Source organism: Carassius auratus, chromosome 9, assembly GCF_003368295.1.
Source record: "Carassius auratus strain Wakin chromosome 9, ASM336829v1, whole genome shotgun sequence".
Lineage (NCBI taxonomy): Eukaryota > Metazoa > Chordata > Actinopteri > Cypriniformes > Cyprinidae > Carassius > Carassius auratus.
The window spans coordinates 6,085,332-6,107,012 of NC_039251.1; the positions used below are offsets into that span (position 1 = coordinate 6,085,332).

Genomic DNA, 21,681 nt, shown 5'->3' on the forward strand with positions numbered 1-21,681 from the left:
ATGCTAACATTTTACTTTCCTTTCAATGCTGTTTTTATACATTTCAGAAGCTACAAAAGTCAGAGTTTGCTAAGTAGTCGATCAGCCAATAAATTAGTTTGAGGATATCCATAAGAACCAGACCTCATTTGCCCCAATTGAAAGCATATTTACTCTGTCTGAATCGTTCCTTATCACCTACATTGTGCACTAAGTACCATTCAATGTGCAGGAAATACTACACTGAGCAAGTGACCGATCTCAGCTAGCATTTCAGTGTGTGTTTATAGTTTAGTGGGCAGGTGCTTTAGATTCTAGAGAGCATTTGATTAGTCAGAAGATCTGATGAGAAGATGAAATACAAAGTGATGTCAATAAATCGTAGTTCCTTTGTTGCGGAAGTGACGAACTGCAAGCTTTGAAAGTTATATCTTCTAAATAAGAGATTTGTCAGGCATACTGGCTTATACAGTAGATTATACAGAAGACTAACATATTGCTAACATATTGACCTGCATTTGCTCTTACCCTGATTTATATATATATTTTTAAATTACAAGCTGTTGTCACTAAACGGTGAATTTAATGACAAGCCGTAAAATTTGGTTCATGCATTAAAACAGTAATTAGTCCCATACTAGCAAAATGTATTTAATTTTTTCCTCTTCAAGGGAGTGAGACGCAATACACAGAGCTCAGGACTTATACCACCAGTGCTGGTCTCGCATTTAAGCTTCAGTGCAGTGAAACACAGAATGTGAGCTGGAGCCGTGTTCCTGATCAGAGGCTGGAAGGCATCAGTGGAATAAACATTCAGGGAGGCGCGCTATGGTTTCTACCTGCTGACCTCTCCCACAGCGGATCCTACTCCTGTCTCACCAGGTATGATGCAATTCACAAAGTTGTTTAGTTTTGTCCCAATAAGGTCCAATTAGAATGTTGAAAATGCTCACTTGGTCGTTCAAAATGGAATGTAATTATTTTAACACTCTCTTTGCATTAATGTCCTCCTCTTGTTTCTATCTTGACATTGATGAATGAACACTGAATAGTCGGCATTGATGTTTTAAGCTGTTGTATGAAGGTAAAATTATGTCATAAAGATTTGCAAATTTAATTTATGCTTACATTCTTATGTACACTTCAGCCTTTAAATATTACCCTGCACATGCAAATCTTCATGACACCTTCATAGTGCTGTATGTAGGATAGACACTGTGTGGTTGCACTAGGTATTGCAGTCATAATTAAATTGATGACACAAACAGGAACGAGTGCACTTGATGATAAATGAAAATTAATATACTGTGTTTTCCGCTATGCATGCAACTAGCATGTTTCTTAAATATCTGCAAACGTATGGTATTTGTATGCTTTAGTAGAGTCAAAATCCTACATACAGCATCTTTAAGTTCAGATGGTTAAACCATCAAACAATCTGTTCAGAATAAGCCGTTTAAGCAGTTTTGTTTTCACTAGGATGGAAGTTCTGAAACATTTCAGTATTGTACCATGAAAAAAGTATTTTTAATGCATTCATTTTGCAATTAAGACATTGCATGATCTCATTGCTATTTATTATCATAGTTATAATAATACTTATCTGTTAATTATTTCACTTTCAGAAAATATAATGTATTAAAACATGTAACAAGAACATATTTTAATGAATTACATCTTTGGTTACAATTATTTATCAAAATATATAATGTATTACAACATACATGAATGCATTATATATAAATGCTTCAAACTCACTATTATGAAAAGCACCTTTGCATTGTATGTTTTCTGTTCAGTATACCCTCATTGCCATTCTTTCATCCCACCTGTTGTTCTATATGGCAGAAATGGCGATGAAACCTGGACAACAATATTTGATGTCTCCGTTGAAAATAAAACATGCCCCAGGTTTAACAGAAAAGATGAAATAACGAGAACAAAGGAAATCACTTGTTTGCTTTCTCACATCTTTGAGATAGACCCTCAAGCTCAAGTGACCTGGAGAAATGTAAGACACAATCATAAACGGATCTGAACTCAATCACTACTGCATAGGACCAACATGTTTATGAAAAGTAGCTGAAAATGTCCTCACCCTCAGGCCATCCAAGATGTAGATGAGCTTGTTTCTTCATCAGATTTGGAAAAATGTAGCATCACATCACTTGTTCATCATTGGATCCTTTTCAATGAATGGGTGCCATCGGAATTAGAGTTAGAACAGCTGATAAAACCATCACAATAATTCACAGCGCTCCAGTCCACCAGTTAACATCTGGAGAAGCCAAAAGCTGAATGTTTTTAACCCTCTGGAGTCTAAGGGTATTTTTGGGGCCTGGAGAAGTTTTGTCATGCCCTGATATTTGTGCTTTTTTCAGTTTCTTATAAATATCTAAATGGGTAAAGTCTAATATCACTGTAATCGATCAGCACAAACTGGGCTATAATAATATGTGAAATGCATGCATGTACATGATTGTATTTTTGAGAAAAAAATGTTATGCATGGTTAGTCAAAAACTAAAAATGTTAAGTCACTTGAATAAGGCAATAAAACACATACATAAAATTGGTTGCCGGAAAAGATGAGAACTGGAGCTTATCGCCTAGAATTTTTCTTTCTAAATTATGTGAAAATCTTGTTTACTCATTCACAGAAAACCATATATTGATTTAAATTTACTAAGACACTTTTTGTTGGTAAAAGTCATATGCGAGTAGGCGTCAACTATCATGAATATCATTGTGATTTACACCTGAGAAGACAAAGGCCCGCATAATGATCTGCATAATGAGCTGCATAATGAGCTGCATAATGATCTGCATAATGAGCCTCTCATTCAACTGTGCCACTCTGAGGGAGGACTTACAAGAAATGATGTGAGAACAAAATAAAAGTATATAATTTTATGTTTGTAGCTTATTAAGAATATATTTAATTATCCCACAACATAATTTAATATCCACTTGGGGGAGCAGTTAAACAGTTTTTTAGGGACAATCAAAGCTTACTTTCAAACAATTTTTTTGGCATCCTTACTCCAGTCACACAATCCTTCAGAAATCCTTTTAACAATATTATTTTTTACCAAATAAACCCCATTTATTATCATCATCATCATTATTATTATTATTAATGTTGAAAAGAGCTGAGAATATTTTTCAGGTTTTTTTAGGGGGAATAAATCGAAAGAACTGCATTGTTTTTACATTTGTTAGAGTTATCTCTATTTGTCACATTTATATTATTTACATCAAGCTTTTGAATGGTATAGTATTGTATACTGTTATTGAAACTTAATAATGTTTCACTTGATTATACATTTAGTCAGGAATTATAGTTTGGAAAAAGTATTTGGAAAAAGTCTGACTAGTAAAATGTTTCGACTTTATGTGAAAACTAGTACAAATAAATAAAAAGCGACTTACTCATGTTTATGATCCCTGTTCAATAAAGTGCTTCATTCTTTTTCTGAGGAAATCCATTTCTCAAATCCTCAACCACATCACATCTTTTTGGGGTGAATTATGTCTTAGTCCTCTCATCGCGAAGCAAACAGTAAAATAAAATAAAAACTTGAAGAATTAGTCTGGCTGCTTTTTCTTCTGTGTGGGCGTATTCAAGCCGCGCGCTTCAGTTTGAATCTGAATAGCGCGTTCAGCGCGGGGGCGTGGTCACATTAGATATTATGGGTCTCATTCATGAAACATTCGTAAATATACGAGTAAATATCTGAGTGATTTGCGCGTAAAGAGAACTTCCTGAAAACTCTTCTCCTGATTCACAAAAACTTCGTGAACGTCAGATGTGAAATGTGTGTGTGTGTGTTAATGAATTCCAATCAGTCGTAAATGGGACGCGCGTGCACGCTCACTCTCAATTACCATATTAAATCCGACTGACAACTAGGCCATATGTGAGCATCATATTATGACACCAAACGAAGGATTTCAACATGTCTTCTCAAAAGCGACTGAAAAAGAAACATTTCTCATCTGCAGAAATTGAAGTTTTATTATCAGAAGTTCATTTGAAAATGCCACATTTTATTTTCAAGCGTACTAGTGGCGTATCAGGTCCTAAAAAAGGAAGTATGGCAGCATATTACAGATCCTATTACTGGCTCTCATAATAAAAGTTAAAAGAAAAACCGTATGTAATTAATATATATATATATATATATATATATATATATATATATATATATATATATTTTTTTTTTTTTTTTTTTAAATGCTGTGTAAATATGTACCCGATTAAGGTGAATTAAAATGCAGCCGTATTAATGAGCAAAACATTCAGAAGTTAAACGCACTATTTACGCTTGGCTGGGAGCAGGTGTAGATTTCTTTCGTACCAACTAACATTTGGAAAATACGAACGTTTTAATGAATCCGAAAATTTACGTCAAAACCACTTTACACGCGATTTACACAAAAATTCGTTCTGCTCGTGTTTCATGAATGAGACCCAATGAGCGGAGATATTAAAAATAGACATCACGTTGTTTTCATATGAATTACTTTATCTCAGAATATTTGTTTTCGGCAGCACTTGTTTAGTTTAAAAGTAGACATTTCAGGATTTCTATAGATATCTCTCTCATGTCTCTTCGTCGAGTATTCACGGAGTTACAGTTCATTTTAATGACATGTTTGTACATGACGATCAGCGGAGACAAAGACTGCAGACAACGCACTTTGTTTGTTATCTTTAATTTATAAGTGCACAAAGGTTCTTTGTTATTATATCTGTATCCATAAAAAACTAGACCCTTTACAGATTCGATTGATGTATTGCTCTTATCTGTACGATTAAAACTGAGCGGGTAATTTAAGCTCTTTTCGGGGTTATCGGGAGAAAATGACTCAAAACGCATATATGCGTTAATGGACTCGAAAGGGTTAAGAAACAAATCCATGAACCATCATTAAGACGTCTTTAACTTCAAATCATTGTTTCTGTTTAAAACATGAGTCCTCTAACCACAATAATGCTTTCTTCAAATGAAAAAGTCATCTGGTCTGAATCAGGAGAGAAATCTGCACAGATAAAGCACTGTTTACAAGCCTAAACAGCTCTAAACAAATGTGGCTGGATTTTGATGTGAGAGACAACAGGATATGACTTTGTTTTACTGGAGGAAGCGTTATTATGGATTGTGGACTTATATTTTAGCTGGAAGCAACAGTTTAAGGTTAAAAACATAATGATGGATTTATTTCTTTAGTCTTCACAAGACATAACTGATGGGCTGGAGTGGATTATTTGGGGATTATTGTGATATTTTTATCAGCTGTTTGGACTCATTTTCTAAAACATGTAAAGACTCATCTTTTTCCCCAGCACTTAACCAACTAATACTAGCACTTACCTCTTCTTTTCTTGTTTTTCATATTCTTATAAAAAAAAAAAAAAACTTAGAGCACTTTCACTTTCCCATTTAAACATAAGCACTGCTAAATCCATGCATGTCTGTACATGTAGAGTACATTGTAATTGTTTTGACTGCTAAATGGTTTGTTTTTCTCTCTCTTTAGAACTGCCACCCACTCAGTGTGACAAACAGTAAGGTTTTACCGATAAACAGATCCAAAGACATGATTGGACTCTATACATGCTTTGTGAGCTTTACTTTTGGAGGGCAGCATTACTCTGCTGCCCAGACTACAGAAATCTACAGCCGATCTAAGGATTATGGTAAATTACTATTTGAAATCTAAAATGATTCTAGAGGCTCTGTTTCAAATCCTATAGTGAGTTGCATGCCTATTAGCTTAGTCTACTATTATAATACACTCTTGAGGGAACATAAAGTATGTCCAGTACCATAAGGTTCAAGATAAAAGGTATCTTTCTGTCTTATTTAGCCATAATGGTTCACACACACACACATTTTATTTCAGTTAGTTGCTTTTCCTATTTTCAATTTTCATTTTTAAACAAGTAAAACTTAAAAAAAGAAAATATATATATATAAGTGAAAATGTTGAGATTAAGAGAGTTTCTGTGCTTCTATCAATAATGCAATAAATGTGTTTCGTTAACAGTGGTGACAAAGCCTGAAATCATCTACCCAAAAGAAGAAACACAAAAAGTAACACTTGGTGAGTGTTAATGATGATGATATTGTAACTTGTGGCATTTAATCCCTTCTAATGATGTTTGTGTGCATTCAATTCTTAATTAATTTATATGTGTTTTAAAAGAATAGTTAACCAAAGATGGAAACAGTTTGCTCCCCCTCAGCCCAAGATTAGGATGAGGTTGTTTCTTCATCAGATTTGGAGAAATGTAGCACTGCATCAGTGTCTAATCAACGGATGCTCTGCATGAGTCCATAATCTATAGTAATGCTTCCTTCAGTGAAAAAGTCCTCTGGTCTGAATCAGGAGAGAAATCTGCACAATTCTGGCATCATTTACAAGCCAAAATAGTTATATATAAATGTGTGTGTGTCTGGATTGTGATGAGAGAGAAACCAGGATTTGGACTTTTTCACTGAAGGAAGCATTATTATGGATTATGGGATTATAAAATGTATCACTGGGATGAAAACAAAAGTAAGTTAAACGCGCTTTAAATTTGATGAAGAAACAAACTACTTCTTGGATGACCTGAGGGGAGTACATTTGCATTTTGGGGGGAAACTAGCCCTAAATTCGAGAAATGAATTGGAATTTCAGTTCTGATCAAGCCTGATGTAAATGAGCATGTGCAGTATGTGTGTGAAGAGCACAGTAACGTTCATGTCATCAGGGGTGGATTTTATTATTTGGGGATTCCAGGCAAAATACAGGAATCGGGCTCTCAGTTGCTCACAGGTTACCTCCTTTTTTGTTGTGATGCTTGCTGCTGCACAATGGTGCACAAGACTTTTTTATTTTTCATGTACATGTTATAATGGCTTTCTTTCATGCTGTCAACCACAAAAAAAGCAATCAACCAGTTTTCACCAAAAAGCAGTTTTCACAAAATCAAAAGAGATTATAAAATGATAAACATCACAATTGAGACACAGAAGAGATAAGTTGGACGTATAAATTATGAAATTAATTTAAAGCATGGGGTTATGTTGGTGGATTTTCACATTGTTGACATGGAAAGTCAGAAATACAGTGTTTCAAAGCAACGCCGCTCATAAATGCTTTTTTATCCGATAAAATAAAAATGTAAACAACTTTTCTGAAGACAGCTGGTTCCCTTTATTCATTCATTCATGTAAAAATGTTGTGAATTAGTGAGAATGAGAAAAATATAGCCTATGTTGAGGAGGAAAGTCCACTGAAGAGTTACCAGCGTACGCCTGTGTGCCAAAGGCTGCCTAATTTTCAACTTATTTTAGTTTTTTTAACACCAAATTTTACATTTTCACACCTAAAAATTATATCAACCAAACAAGAAACTGCGTATGCATACTCTAATTGGGTCCTTGATAAGTAAGTGGCATTTAAAACAATAAACATATGATACACACTGTCATACAATATTTTAATACAGATTAGGATACATGATGTTTTCATTTCCTATAAGCAGGGTAAACGAGAAGTGTGTTCAACTTAGACACACAGACAGCTGTCGTGGTGATAAACACTGTAAAAAGCAACCGTTTATGTGTCAGTGCTTAATGCACATCTAGTTTATGAAAACATTTTAGGGGGCTCTTGGTATTTGTGGGCCCACAGCAATTGCCTACCTTTGCCTAATGGGTAAGTCCACCTCTGTGTGTTATTACAGGTGAAAGTTACACTCTGAACTGCAAAGCTCTTATTGGGAAGAACGACAATAGAGAAACTGTTATTTACTGGGATACTGGCTTAAAAAATCTCGAACTGCACTACAACAGAAGTATGTAAGTACATATGCCATTCACTCCTTATGCATACAAACTGTACATCTATCCACATTAGCTGTTTCAATAATTAATCGAATAGTCTAACATAACGCTTTAAGCTTGATGTCGACTTGTCGCTATAGAGGTCCTATAGAGGGCGCAACAGGATAAGAAATCTTTGAAGGACTTACACATTTACGCTCCGTTTCCATCATTTAAAATAACAAATAAATGCATACTCTGAAAGCACTCCACAAGACGTGTGATGAAATTACTGGATGCTCAAAATTGAATAGGAGAATGCATGTTTTAAACAGTGTATTGTGCAGGTAAGTTAATCGCTTTTCTAATCTAATGCGCTGCTGCACTGTAATGCACTCACATAGGCTACAGACAGTAGTGTGTGTACATCACACGTACAGAATCATGTGCAGAAATGTAAAGTCAACACTGTTCTGTGATTTCTAAATAAATAGCTTAGAAACGGAAAAGTTTAAGCATCTGCTTCTTAATAACTAAATCCCATAGCTTCACTACTAGTAGAGAGATACTGCCAGGTAAAATTAATTCACACACGCAATCGCTCTCACTAATGCAATCATAAGAATTAAATCTTTACTGTACTACTTTATCTGTATCTGATTTAGAACGAGCAGAAATCTGTGAGAAATATAACAATCAAAAATATAACAAAGACAAAAGATATGATAAAAATTAGCTGTTATAGGAGCAATAGCCATGTGGGTAGCGCTGTGTCATATGCCATAGCTGTGCTTTTATATGACAATCAGCTGAAAATACTCTAACTGAAAAACCTTTAGTGCTTTTCTATAGTATTAGTATTCAGTAGTATCCCTGAAGGGCTGCAGGTGTGACCGCTCAGCCCGTAATGAGCAGGTGCAGGTGTGCCTGCTCTGTTTCCAGGGCGACGCTGATGAGAGCTCGGGACACGTGTCACAGTATATATTACATGTAAATAGATGTAAATATTTTCAAATATATACATGCCTGTCTGTATTTATATATTCATAATTAAAGGAGCATTCCGTAGGATCTGAAATGTCTAACCGTTACTGACACCATTGGCCGTTAGAGGAACTGCAGCCAGTCTCGTTCTCAGTGCGCAGAGGAGCAGGCTCTTTTTTTTTTTACTTCGAGGAGCGTCCGTGGGTGTCTGAATTGTGCTGGAGGCTGGTCGCTTCTTTCAATCCGCAGAGTCCATTTGAAAACACTATTGCCGCTGCTTACTATAATGGCTGGCGTGCCGTACGGTTGTAAGCCCAAGTAGACAAGAACGCACATGACGTCACATTTTGTGAATTTTCGCGCCAATTCGGGCCCGACTCCTCCACACACAATTGAGCCTACAGGCTGATAGAGGCAACCGTGGTGGACAGTCGAGGTGTCATTCTTTTTTTTACATCATGGTTGGCTCATACATGTACAAATGAAAACTCTATCTCAAAGATTTTTTTAAGTTAAAAACCTCCACATAGCTCCTTTAATATACAAAGTATATGCACACATATATAAATAAAAATGTATTTTGGATGCGATTAATCATGTTTAATCATTTTACGGCATTAATATATGTATAATATAATATGAATGTATGTATGTATATGAATATATATAGATCGAGATGTTTTTGATGATGTCCAATCACTTTGCTTCTGCATGTCTCTTTTCATCAGTGTGAAAGAGGGGGAGCGGGACTATATGCTGTCTACTCTATACATCCCAGAAGTCACAGAAGAACATTTATACACTAATTTCACCTGTGTCGTTACGCACCCAAGAGGTTCAGATTCTGGAAATGTCTTGCTTATTCCTGGTGAGCTCTAGTTCATCTTTTACTCTTGTACATTATTAGTAAAAGTCTCCTCTTTTCTAACCTGCTTTCTGGTCTTCCTCTCTCCAGTGAGTCAGAATGAACGTTATTACTGGATCGGTGTTGGTCTGGTGGTTCTGCTCATATTACTGTGTGCAGTTGCGTTTCTCTTTAGAGTCGATCTGGTTCTGGCTTATAGGGCTGTTTGCTCGTCTTCTGCCATAAACAGTGGTATGATTTTTTTTCTTCTTGCTTTCAAGTAGATTGACTTCAATTACCATGTCACTGGTTTAGTTTTAAGTCAACATATTTTACTGTAAATGCCTATATATACTTATTCTTTCAGTTGCACAAAACCATCACATTTAAAATTGACTAATTATTAATATTAAATATTATTATAAAATGTACATTATATACTATATTATAATTAATATAAGTATTACAACATTATTGTTGTATTTTTTTGCATTGTGTTATTATTTCAATAACAGTTATGGACATTTAAAAATGTTATTCTCATTATTTTTATGTATTTAAATGATTTTTAATTATAATTGTTTACTTTAATACAGTATTTCTGTTTTAAGTCAACCAAAATTAAACATATTACAAAAAAATACTATAATTATTTGTTACAATTTCAATAATTTTTTTAATTATGAGAGTTTTAAATATATTATGAGAATTAAATTAACTGAAAAGGACTGAAAAGTCCTTATATAATTCCCAGCTTTAATTAATATGTGTAATTCTTTATAAAAATTCTGTAATCCAGTGTTAGTTTATTATCTTTGAGATACTCTTATCATTTTTATTCAAATTTAGAATCAGTTTTAATAAGTTTTTTTTTTTGTATTTTCAATATATATATATATATATATTATTCTGAGCCCTTCAATGTTTCTCAAATTATCACAGATTATTCGCTATTTAGAAAATGGTAATAAAATATGACGTTAAACAGTCAAAATTTTTAATCTTAATAATGTCAGATGACTTTGATTGAAAGGTACATAACAAAACATGCTCAGGTCAAAGTGTCAAATAAATGTTTTGGTACCAAATTTGTATACATTTTGTATGGAAATTTTAAATGGAATTCAAATACTCTAAATCTTAAGGCCTAATTATCTCCTTGACTGTTTATTGAAGCACAATCATACAAAAAAACAAGTGTTTGACATTAATCAACTCTCTCTTTTTCAGGGGTGCATTGCTGTCATTGCTGACACAAAGCGGCAGAAGAGCCCAGAGCTCACGGTGCTTTGAGATCTGTTTGACCACAGAAACAATCTACACAAGTATATAAACTCATTATGAAGTGTGTAATGATAACACCACTCAAGAAACACAACAATGCATACTTACTGTACACTGAAAAAAGATACTAAATTAAAAGCTAAAAGCTATTTTTTTTTAAAAATTTTAAAGTTAGTCAACTACATTTGTTTATTTAAATGTAGCTAAAATAAATGGATTCCAACCACTTAAAAAAAATCAATTGTAAATTAAATTAATCTCTTTTTCAGCGTAGGGGCTGTTCACACAGAATGCGTTTTTCCACTCCCATGTGCCACTTTTCCATTGTTTTCTATGTAAACGCTCTAGACCGATTGCATTTAGACGCTGTGTCAAGTTTAAACTTTTACACACAGCGCTGCTCAGGAGTGTCGATTCCAAAACAGTCGACCAATCAGAAGACCCCAGAGGCGGGGCAAGCGCTTCAAGGTTTTGTTTACAGTAGCAAGTAGTAGTTTTATTTAACGAAACATGTTGGAGGAGGAATTCTGCTCTACACTTTTTAAAGTCCCCATGAAATCAAAATTGTTGAAAAGTTGAAGCTGAAATCTGTCACATATTCAAAGATTTCCTGTTTTCTGTACGGTGAATGGGGATAGGGAAGGATTCAGGTATAACTATGCTTTCTGTTGGGGCAGAAAAAGTCTAACAAAATGATAGCACTGAGCGGATCATATGTCCGAGTTGGCTCAGACCATAAAACATATCAAACCCATTTGAATTATACACAGAATGTAATATTTTGTATCAATATGGATGAGATTGTGGCTGTCATACACTGTAGAATTCGGCTTTACCAAGCGCAGTGGCTCTAGCCCAAGCTGTGATATAAATAAAATTGGCTATTTTAAAAAGGGGCGGGTTTACTTGATATGTCCTGCCCTGTCTTCCTGTTTAAGTTAAAATGATGGCAACACATTGAGTAAAGAATAAAAAGTTCTGTGTGAATGTCCCTTTAGTTTGTGAGCTTGTGTTGTGCGAGTTTGCATTTTTGTGTAGAGAAGGTTTGTTGCATTTGTGTGAAGAAACTTTTATCTTGTTTTATCTTGTAATTGTGATGAAAAACAGAGTGACAGGTGATGCCAGTTAGCAATAAAAAAAAAAAACTATATGTAGAAGTTATTTTCAATATAACTATCATTTTATATTTTTTATATTCTTTTGTTAAAGCAGCTTGTTGAACTAGTGCATATGCAGATGGGATGCATATTTGTTTGTTTTTATATTCTTTATTATATTACTATTTTTTACAGAGATATTTAATATATAAAAAATATTACAAGTTCTTACAAGTGGCATTGTGACTACAGGTCATGTCAGATAAAATATTTTAATGTTTTTTAGAAGAAACTAAGTAAAATTAAACATTTACTGATTCATTTTTTATTGATTCATGTCGTAATAATGATTTATTACAGTGTATCTAATAAATATTTGTCAAATATGTCACTGCATGCATTCTTTTCTTAGGACAACTTTGATTAACTTTTTTGATCCACCTTCAAATGCTGACTGCTGTAGCTTTTCTATCTATGGTTGCTTGCAACTGAAAATGATAAAATAATATAATGTAAAAACAGGTTATTATTAATGCTATAACTAATTCATGTTTTGAGAGCAGCAAAGCAATTCATAGTTTCTAGGGTTTTCACGGCACATCATGTCTAAGATTGCTGTAACTCGCTGTAGATCACTTTACCCAGCGCTTATGAGAAACAGGAAGTTTTTGCTCTGCTTGTGGCTTATAGGGTACTATATGTTGGTGGATTTTTCACCTTGGTTCATTTCCACATAAATTCATAGGTGTGAGCTTTGAACATTTCGTTATAGGGCTGGGGTCAGCCCCCTGAGCTCAAATAATAATTGACACACAGTCTGCATCTGACAGAAAGTGTTTTCTAGAATGTCTGAGTATAATCAGTCTGTGAAAATAACTAGACTTTATTTAGTGCTATGTTGCTGCTAAAGCAAATTGGACACGTTTTCATTCAACAGTTTTTGCGCTAAATGCATAACTCAGTAAAATAACAACACACTCTCTTCACTAAAGCACGTGATTTGAGTCATTTGTGTAAGTAGAACTAAAATTTGGTGATAAGTTATGCTAAAGTTAAGGTTATGGGTTTTTTCTGACCAGTGCTTTAAGTGGCCCAAAAGAGGTGCCGGTACTCTATTATAGCCAAAAATATATATATATATATATATATATATATATATATATATATATATATATATATATATATATATATATTTTCTTTTTCTTTTTTTTTTATGACTCCCCTCATCCCCTGAGGTAACAACAACTATATTGAAGGGGTTGAGGGGGTCTGACTCAAATGACTCGCGAACCCGCTACGAACTCTCGAATTGATTCAAATGATCCGCGAAGCCGCTCCGAACTCCCGAACTGATTCAAATGATTTGCGATCCCCAAATTGACTCAATGATTCGCGAACCCGCTGTCTATGCTCCGAACTCCCGGACTGACTCAAATGATTCGCGATCCCGCTCCGAACTCCCAAACTGACTCAAATGATTCGCGATCCCCAAACTGACTCAAATGATTCGCGAACCCGCTACGAACTCCCGAACTGATTCAAATGATTCGCGAACCCGCAAATTGACTCAATGATTCACGAACCCGCTGTCTATGCTCCGAACTCCCGAACTGACTCAAATGATTCGCGATCCCGCTCCGAACTCCCAAACTGACTCAAATGATCCGCGATCCCCAAACTGATTCAAATGATTCGCGAACCCGACACGAACTTCCGAACTGACTGAAATGATTCGCGAACCCGCTCCGAACTCCCGATCTGACTCAAATGATTCGCGAACCTGCTCCGAACTCCCGAACTGGTTCAAATGATTCACGCTCCATACTCCGAACTAGGAAGAATTAGGAAGCGTGCATTGTGAAGGGCGCTCTGAAAAGCTGCAGTGAAGGCAAAGGATTAAAACCTCTATTAAAGCAGATGTCCAAATCAACGTACTGGTACGCTAAAAGCAGGTTCTGGGCGCACAGGGAGGTGGCAGTACACTCAAGAGCTATATTTGGAAGTGCCGGTACTGAGTACCTGTGCATACAGGCCCACTTAAAGCACTGTTTCTGACCACTAACCTTGTAATTATGAGTCATAACAATAGTGATGCTTGCATTGTTTATTTAATGTACTATTTATTATTTTAAAAAAGTTACTTTTTGGTTAAAAATAAATTCTGCTTTTTATTTATAAATATTTTAATTACTTATTAATTATTCACGTGTTTAATACATTTGTTTATTAATTTTATAAAACATTTGTATTACATTTTTTTGTTTGTATTTATTTATTTTAAAGGAATTATTGAATTTGAAGCCCATATTGATCCCTTGAATGCAATGTCATCTGGGATAAAAGCACAGATATTAATGTAATGAATAGTATTTATTGATCTTGCTCCAGAAAGCTCAAAATGTAAACCTTTTTAACATTTTATGAACTTTGAACCAGTTAAAACTAGTTAGATCCTTCTGAACTCTTCTTATAATATCCTGTTTTCTAAGGTAAGGACAAGAATGAGAAATAAATGGAGATTATCTGATAGAAGAGATGAGTTAATTATGATAAATCTTCTTTTATCTGATCAACACTAATTGAAATAACTTAAATTCAGCTCCGCCCACCATTTATACGGCGCTGCCTGTTTAGCCCCGCCCACCGTTTAATCAACACTGCTTGTTTAGCCCCGCCCACATATTCTAACGCATTGCCTGTTTAACCCCGCCCACCAATTCTAGATTGTTGCCTGTTTAGCCCCGCCCACCGTTTATACAGCACTGCCTGTTTAGCCCCGCCCACCGATTCTACATTCCTGCCTGTTGAACTGTTTTCATTACATGATCACATGGCAGTTCATGACCCCTTTAAGATGTTTTCAGATATTCTCCTAAGATCATCTTAATTTATTTCCTTAAGAAGATGACAGACTCAACAGGACACAGGTAAAATAATAATAATTTATAAATATTTTAAACCATTTTTTATTAAATTATGATGAAATAAAATAAATATATCAACTGTTTTAGCAGATCTTGTAATAATTTATCTATACATATGTTTACAGTTTTTAAATTCAGGAAAATCTTCTGAAAAAATGTTTTTGAAAGATAAATATTTTCAATATTCATTTCTTAAAAGGAAAATTACATTTTGGCAAGGTCCCCGTTCGACTTGTTTTTGTACATTACTGAATTTATTTATATTATATATTTATCACATATATAATGTATTTATCATATTTTTCAAATTCAGCAAAGTTGCATGTCACACATCAACATGAATAGTTTATATCACCAATGATTTACTCTTCTGAGAATTTGTGCACACGGTGTTATGATGTCATGCTTAATTACAATTAATTCAAACCAGTCCAAAAAATCGCAAACCATAAGACACTTTGGTTAAAATTAATAAAAATGATATAATAGCAGTGATTATAAAGAGGTGCGTGAGGTGAGTTTCAGCCACTCCTTAAAGGGACAGTTCAACCAAAACTCACCCTCATGTTTTAGTTTTATATTATTTTATTAAAAATTATGATTTTATTATGATAGTTTAGAGGACAGAATTAACAAAAATCATATTTTAAGATACTTTAATTAAAATAATCGTTTGAATTAGTTTTAATTTTTATGTTACATTTTCATTTTAAATCTAGTTAAAGTTTTTTATTTAATACTTTTCATCAAGGTTTTTTTATACACACACACACACACAATGATTACTTTAATTCGTTTTAAGATTTTTATGTTTCATTTTCATTTTAATCGTTATTAAAGTTTTAGTAATTTTGTTTGTTTTTTATTTGTATCTTATAACCATTAATAGAAATAGACACATTGTCTAATAAACTAATACAACTAATACAAAACTAATACAAATGACAAAATTACAAAAAAAATGGTTTTTACACATTTTTACTATAATTTTTAAATAAATTATGCTTCAGAAAAAGTGTTTTTTATTAACCAAACTTACATACACCGATTTAAAAAACACATTAAAAAAATAAAAATAAACTTACATAAAGTTGGTTAAATCACTGCTGAGTAAGCTTTACACTCCTACTGATATTTAAAAGGATGGTTCACACATTTACTAAAGTCGTTCCAGACATGTATAACTTAAAATGAAATGAAAGTAAACAATAAAAAATAAATAGTGAGGTGAACTATCCCTTTAAGGCACAATGAACTCACGTACTGCACGTCGTTTCCATGATGACTAAATCAGTCACACCCGACAGCATCTCTCTCAGCCAGCGTTTAATGTGAACTCTAAACAGAGCGAAACGGCAAAATAAACGTATTTTTTCTTGTTTACACTCTTACAAGAAGCAATGTAAGTCGTCGTGTGATTTATAAACATGTCTTTACTTAATTTGTAGGCTACTGTACCCAGATTCATTATCCATTAATCCATGTGACGTTTCTTAACTACCAACAGAGTTTACCACAGTGAATCAGGACGAAATTAGAGAAAAGATTTAAGAGGTGAGGAAAAATGATTTGCAGCTATGTCACAAAATACAGCATTTTATATAATGGCATATGATATAATAACAGTGATTATAAAGAGGTGTGTGAGGTGAGTTTCAGCCGCTCCTTAAAGGGACAGTTCAACCAAAACTCACCCTCTTGTTTTAGTTTTTTTATATTGTTTTATTAACAATAATGATTTTATCATTTTAGTATGGAGGAGAGAATTAACAAAAGTGATATTTTAAGATATTATATTTAATATGATTATTTTAATTTCATTGTAATTTTTATATTTCATTTTAAATGTAGATAAAGTTTTAGTAATTTAGTTTTTTATTTGTGTATTTCATAGTTTTTTATATCTTACACATGCATACATAAACATATATGTTCCTGTAGCTCAAGTGGTAGAGCATTGCGTTATCAAGGGGGTTCGATTGCCTGGGAGCACATGATGATTGAAATTGATAGCTTGAATGCACTGTAAGGTGCTTTGGATAAATGCATAAATGTAATTTTAATTTAATATATGTAGCAATTTTTTTTTTACACACACACACACACACACACACAATGGTTAATTCAATTCGTTTTTAGATTTTTGTTTCTTCATTTTAATAACAGTAATGTCAAAACTTTTAAAATGATTTAAAAATGTACTTATTTAAAATGAATTTAAAAGAGTTAAAAATATAATTTTTACATAAAATACAGTGAATATGTAAAATACAGTGCAATCTGCTCGGACATCGCACAGAGCTCATTCAGTAAATGCACAGCTAAACAGATGAGTCTTGAGTCTAGATTTAAAAGTTGCTAACGTTTTAGCACATCTGGCCATTACAATAGTCCACCCTGCTGGTGATAAAGGTATGAACTAGTTTCTCCAAGTCTTCACTGGAAACAAAACATCTAATTTTTGCAATGTCTTTTAGATGATAGTATACTGATTTAGTTACTGCTTTGACATGACTACTGAAACTAAGGTCTGTCTCCAGAATCACACCAAGATTCCTGACTTGATTTTTAGTTGTTTGTCCCCTAGAGTCAAGGTATGTATTTACCTTTAAAATTTCATCTTTGTTTCCAAATGCAATGACTTCAGTTTTTTTCCTTGTTTAACTGCAGAAAGTTCTGGCACATCCAACTATTAATTTCATCAATGCATTTGCAGAGGGAGTCAATGGGGCTGTAGTCATTTGGAGATAAGGCTAGGTAAATCTGTGTATCATCAGCATAACTATGATATAAAATGTTATGTGGGAGCATATACAGGCTAAACAAGAGCGGTGCAAGAATTGAGCCTTGTGGGACTCCACATGTCATGGACGTCCACTTAGAATTATACTCTCCTATACTACCATAATAGCCTCTCCCTTCTAAGTATGATCTGAACCATTTGAGTACCATCCCAGAAAGCCCAACCCAGTTTTCCAGTCTGTCTAGAAGTATGTGACATTTTGCCAGAATCATAATTTATGTGAATATTATTTATTATCTTAATGAGCACTGTTTCTGTGCTGTGCTGTGATGCGGTCGGAAACCATAAACTAATACACCATATACTAAAACTAATAAACTAATACAACTAATTCAAAACTAATAAAAATGACAAAACACAAACAAAATTACACAGTACACACAAAAAATTGCTTTATTCTCAATTATATATAGTTGTTATACATTTGTGACCCTGGACCATAAAACAGTCTTAAGTGTAATTTTTTAGTTATATATGAAAGCTGAATAGATAATCTTTCCATTGATGTATGGTTTGTTAGGAGGACAGTATTTGATCGAGCTACAACTATTTGAAAATGTGGAATCTGAGGGTGCAGAAAAATCTAAATATTGGGAAAATCACCTTTAAATTCAAAATTAATTCTTAACAATGCATATTACTGATCAAAAATGAAATGTTCGATATATTTACGGTAGGAAAATATCTTGACTTAAAATAAGTATCTTTACTTAATATCCTAATGATAAATAAAAATTGATTGTTTATAAAATATGGGACTTGTTATTTATTAAATGTCTGTAGTTTATTGCATGTGTTGAATATAAATAGAGTTTTTGAGAGTATAAAGTCATGCAATTGCATTTAAAGTGTTGAAGCTTTGAATAGGACAAAAGCACCATAAAAATAGTCACGCATGTCATGTCAGAGCATGTCAGTCCATTTCAGCAGTCATGCTTTTCTCAATGATAATGTAATCTGATCTTCATGTAAAGAATTGCATTTCTGCCACTTAGAGTTGCACTTGGTGACCATTACTGTGGCAACTTGTTTTGGTGACTACTAGTATACATCTGTGAAAAAAGCAAACATCAAAACCGTCAAGCTTTTAGAGTTTTATTTTCTTCTGTTTCCTAGAATGTAAAACCCAGTCAGAACATATAATGTTGATTATATGAGAAATAAGAGAACTTTACCAATCACAGTCCAAGGAGAGAAGTGAAAACATCCTTTGAGGTAAAAGTATCTGAAAAATGCAAGCAGCTGAAGTCAGTTTTATTCTTCTGTAATATTGTATTATATATTACTTTAAAAATCTGCAAAAGTTTCTTTCTTGGTTGTGCTAAAGTAACACTTTTTCTATATATGTTTGTTTATTTTATACAGGAAGAGGCTATAACTGTTTTTCTTTTTTTAATTGTTAGTCTGTGTAAACAGGCTAGAAAGATGTCTTTGATCCACTGCATTCAGTTTCACTGTGAGAACACAAGAGCACAGCCTGTGTGGACTTTGAAGAATAAGATGAGTTTTACTTGCAAATGTGCTTTTATGCAAAAAAGTAATATGTTTTCATTGCAGAAATGCTGTGTGCACTAGGAGAGAAAGTACACCCAAAGGATATCAGCAACATCCAGTTAGGAAATCTGACAACTTTATTCTTAAACATCGAAAAGGTGAGACATAGTGCAAAAAAAAAAAAAAAGATTTAAAAAAAATATATATAGAACAATTCATGAAACAGCAAAAAAAAAAAAAAAAAAAAAGTAGATTTTCACAAAATTGATTCTGTTTTAAGATACTGTTTTTAAATAAATAAATAAATAAATTAACGTTTTCCAGAAATCAGGCATGTTTTAGTATAATTTACATAATATTATAGTTTTTAAATTGGGGTTTGTCCTTATTTTTATATTTACCATTTTCATTTCAAATGCACTTATAATAATTTTGTTGTGAGTTTTTGCTGAGATTATTTTTATATCATTTTAAAATGATAAATGATGACTTTGCAACTAATATTAAGTGTTAAAAAAAGGGTTTAATTTTAATAATAACACTTCTTGAAATATTAATAAACTTCAACTGAAATAAAAAACGTAATTTTTTATGTTCTTATGTTTTGCCCATCATTTTAAAAAAAGACAAAAACACAACAAAGCTACTGTACTAAAACTTAAAATTTTTAATAAAAACAGAAAATATAAATGTAAACATAAGAATATAAAAGAAATAAATATAAAAGAAATGTATTAATAAAACTATGTTGATAGTAAAATAACACTGAGTTAAGCTCTTTAAATGAGGCTTTCACTCTCTACTCCAGATTCCAGTAATGCTTCCGTCTCTGTGTCTGACATCACCACTGCAGCAGTGCAGTTTTTCAGCGCAACAGCAAATGCATTGTAGCCCATCCTGTCCGTGCCCTCCCTCCCTCCCTCCCCCGTCCCGTGCATCTGCACTTCTCATTCACTCTCACTGTCTCTGTCACAAGCATGGGTGAGGCAGTGGAGGAGCCGACCCTGGTGCAAACGCTCGCTGTGAGCGCCGTTAAAGGCCATTATCTGTCTCTGTCTCCCTCCTTCCAGCGCTGCTCGCTCGCCTCCTGGATCAGAGAAAACATCAAGAAGAAAGAGTGCTGCTTCTATGTGGAGGATGGCAGGTATGAGCGTGTCTTATAACCTTTACTCCATCACACTGGGGAATTAACCCTTGGAAGACTACTGTATTTGATATCAACAAAAAAAAAAAACTTTTCTCACGATTTACTACATGGCTTCAGTCACCTGATAGATAGCTTAGCCTTTTAGTATAATCACAAATCTAATCGTCAGGATCTTTTTAGGAATGTTTTTCCCGAAGCTTTGCTTTCATTGTTCCTCTGTGGAGTAATGATCTTCACAAGCCTCCAGAACATCTCACATCTTCTGAGTGTTTAGTTACTTGCTCATCTCTCAGTCATCATTTGAGTGCATTGATTCATCTATAAATATAATCTTACTGAAACCTATTATTGGAGATATAGAGTGACGACATATATTTATATCATTAAATATAAGTATCTGCTGTGCTGTTATAAAGATCACAGTGATTTACATTACAAGCCTCAGGATTTCATCTCTTTTTGGCCATATAAATATCAGCATCTGCACCAAATTGCATATTTTAGCTTAGTTTGGATTAGTCAAAAAAAAAAAAAAAAAACACTGAGCTTCATATTCTCAGCGTATATCTCATTAAATGAACCATTAAAACCTGGTTTATCAAATATATAACCATACTCAAAATTGACTTTTGTCTCATCTGCGCTTGATGTTAAAACACACTCTTTTGCTTATTCATCCTAACAAAGCAAGTAGTGCAGGAGCAAGCGTTGTTGTATCAAAGCATATGTGAAGTGTTAACATAAAACAAAAAAATAACACAAGATTAAAGCAGGTGAATAGCAATATCCACATACAAAACAAAGGGTTTCATTTAGTGTTGTATTAACAAAAACTTAAAAAAAAAAAAATTTACTCATCCAAACCTGTATGACTTTTTGACACAAATGATTATCTGAACAGAATATCTGAGCTGCTGTTTTCCATGCAATGAAAGCGAAAGATGATTTTTATCGCTGCAAAATAAAAAATGCACATTGTATATTTAGCTGAACTATGCTTTTTAAAGTTATTCTGTGTATTTCAAATATTAATGGTGTCAGTCATACACTTTAAATACTGAACAGAAAATATTATTGAAGTACAATTAACTCAAAAATACAGTTTCAGTCTTTCTACTTAAAAATATGATGTTTAATTCAGTTTGTTACTTCTCATTCCTTTATAATTATTTGTGAAATTCTCTAGCAGTTTCTCAGAGAAAATGTTTTTCTTTTTTCAAACTTAATCCAACATCAAATGTTTATGCAACTTCACTTCACACGAGTGTAAGTCACAGAAATGATGCAGTTGACAAGCGGTCAGCTA

The 21,681-nt window shown here is 33.5% G+C and overlaps 2 protein-coding genes across 4 annotated transcripts in view; both read left to right on the forward strand.

Annotated features, from left to right (window-relative positions):
* Window positions 1–12,365, forward strand: part of LOC113108225 (interleukin-1 receptor type 1-like) — a 107,883-nt gene extending 95,518 nt beyond the window's left edge. For both annotated transcript variants that reach the window (XM_026271121.1, XM_026271122.1), the window contains 8 exons: window positions 651–861; window positions 1,828–1,990; window positions 5,523–5,682; window positions 6,033–6,089; window positions 7,720–7,834; window positions 9,511–9,650; window positions 9,738–9,878; window positions 10,857–12,365. In XM_026271121.1, the coding sequence (XP_026126906.1) occupies window positions 651–861; window positions 1,828–1,990; window positions 5,523–5,682; window positions 6,033–6,089; window positions 7,720–7,834; window positions 9,511–9,650; window positions 9,738–9,878; window positions 10,857–10,879 (1,010 nt within the window). In that variant the 3' untranslated portion in view covers window positions 10,880–12,365. The remainder of the gene's footprint in view (window positions 1–650; window positions 862–1,827; window positions 1,991–5,522; window positions 5,683–6,032; window positions 6,090–7,719; window positions 7,835–9,510; window positions 9,651–9,737; window positions 9,879–10,856) is intronic.
* A 3,791-nt stretch (window positions 12,366–16,156) lies between these two features.
* trpm2 (transient receptor potential cation channel, subfamily M, member 2) overlaps window positions 16,157–21,681 on the forward strand; it is a 35,702-nt gene continuing 30,177 nt past the window's right edge. For both annotated transcript variants that reach the window (XM_026271123.1, XM_026271124.1), the window contains exons 1-4: window positions 16,157–16,333; window positions 16,439–16,485; window positions 19,292–19,386; window positions 20,299–20,372. In XM_026271123.1, the coding sequence (XP_026126908.1) occupies window positions 19,294–19,386; window positions 20,299–20,372 (167 nt within the window). In that variant the 5' untranslated portion in view covers window positions 16,157–16,333; window positions 16,439–16,485; window positions 19,292–19,293. The remainder of the gene's footprint in view (window positions 16,334–16,438; window positions 16,486–19,291; window positions 19,387–20,298; window positions 20,373–21,681) is intronic.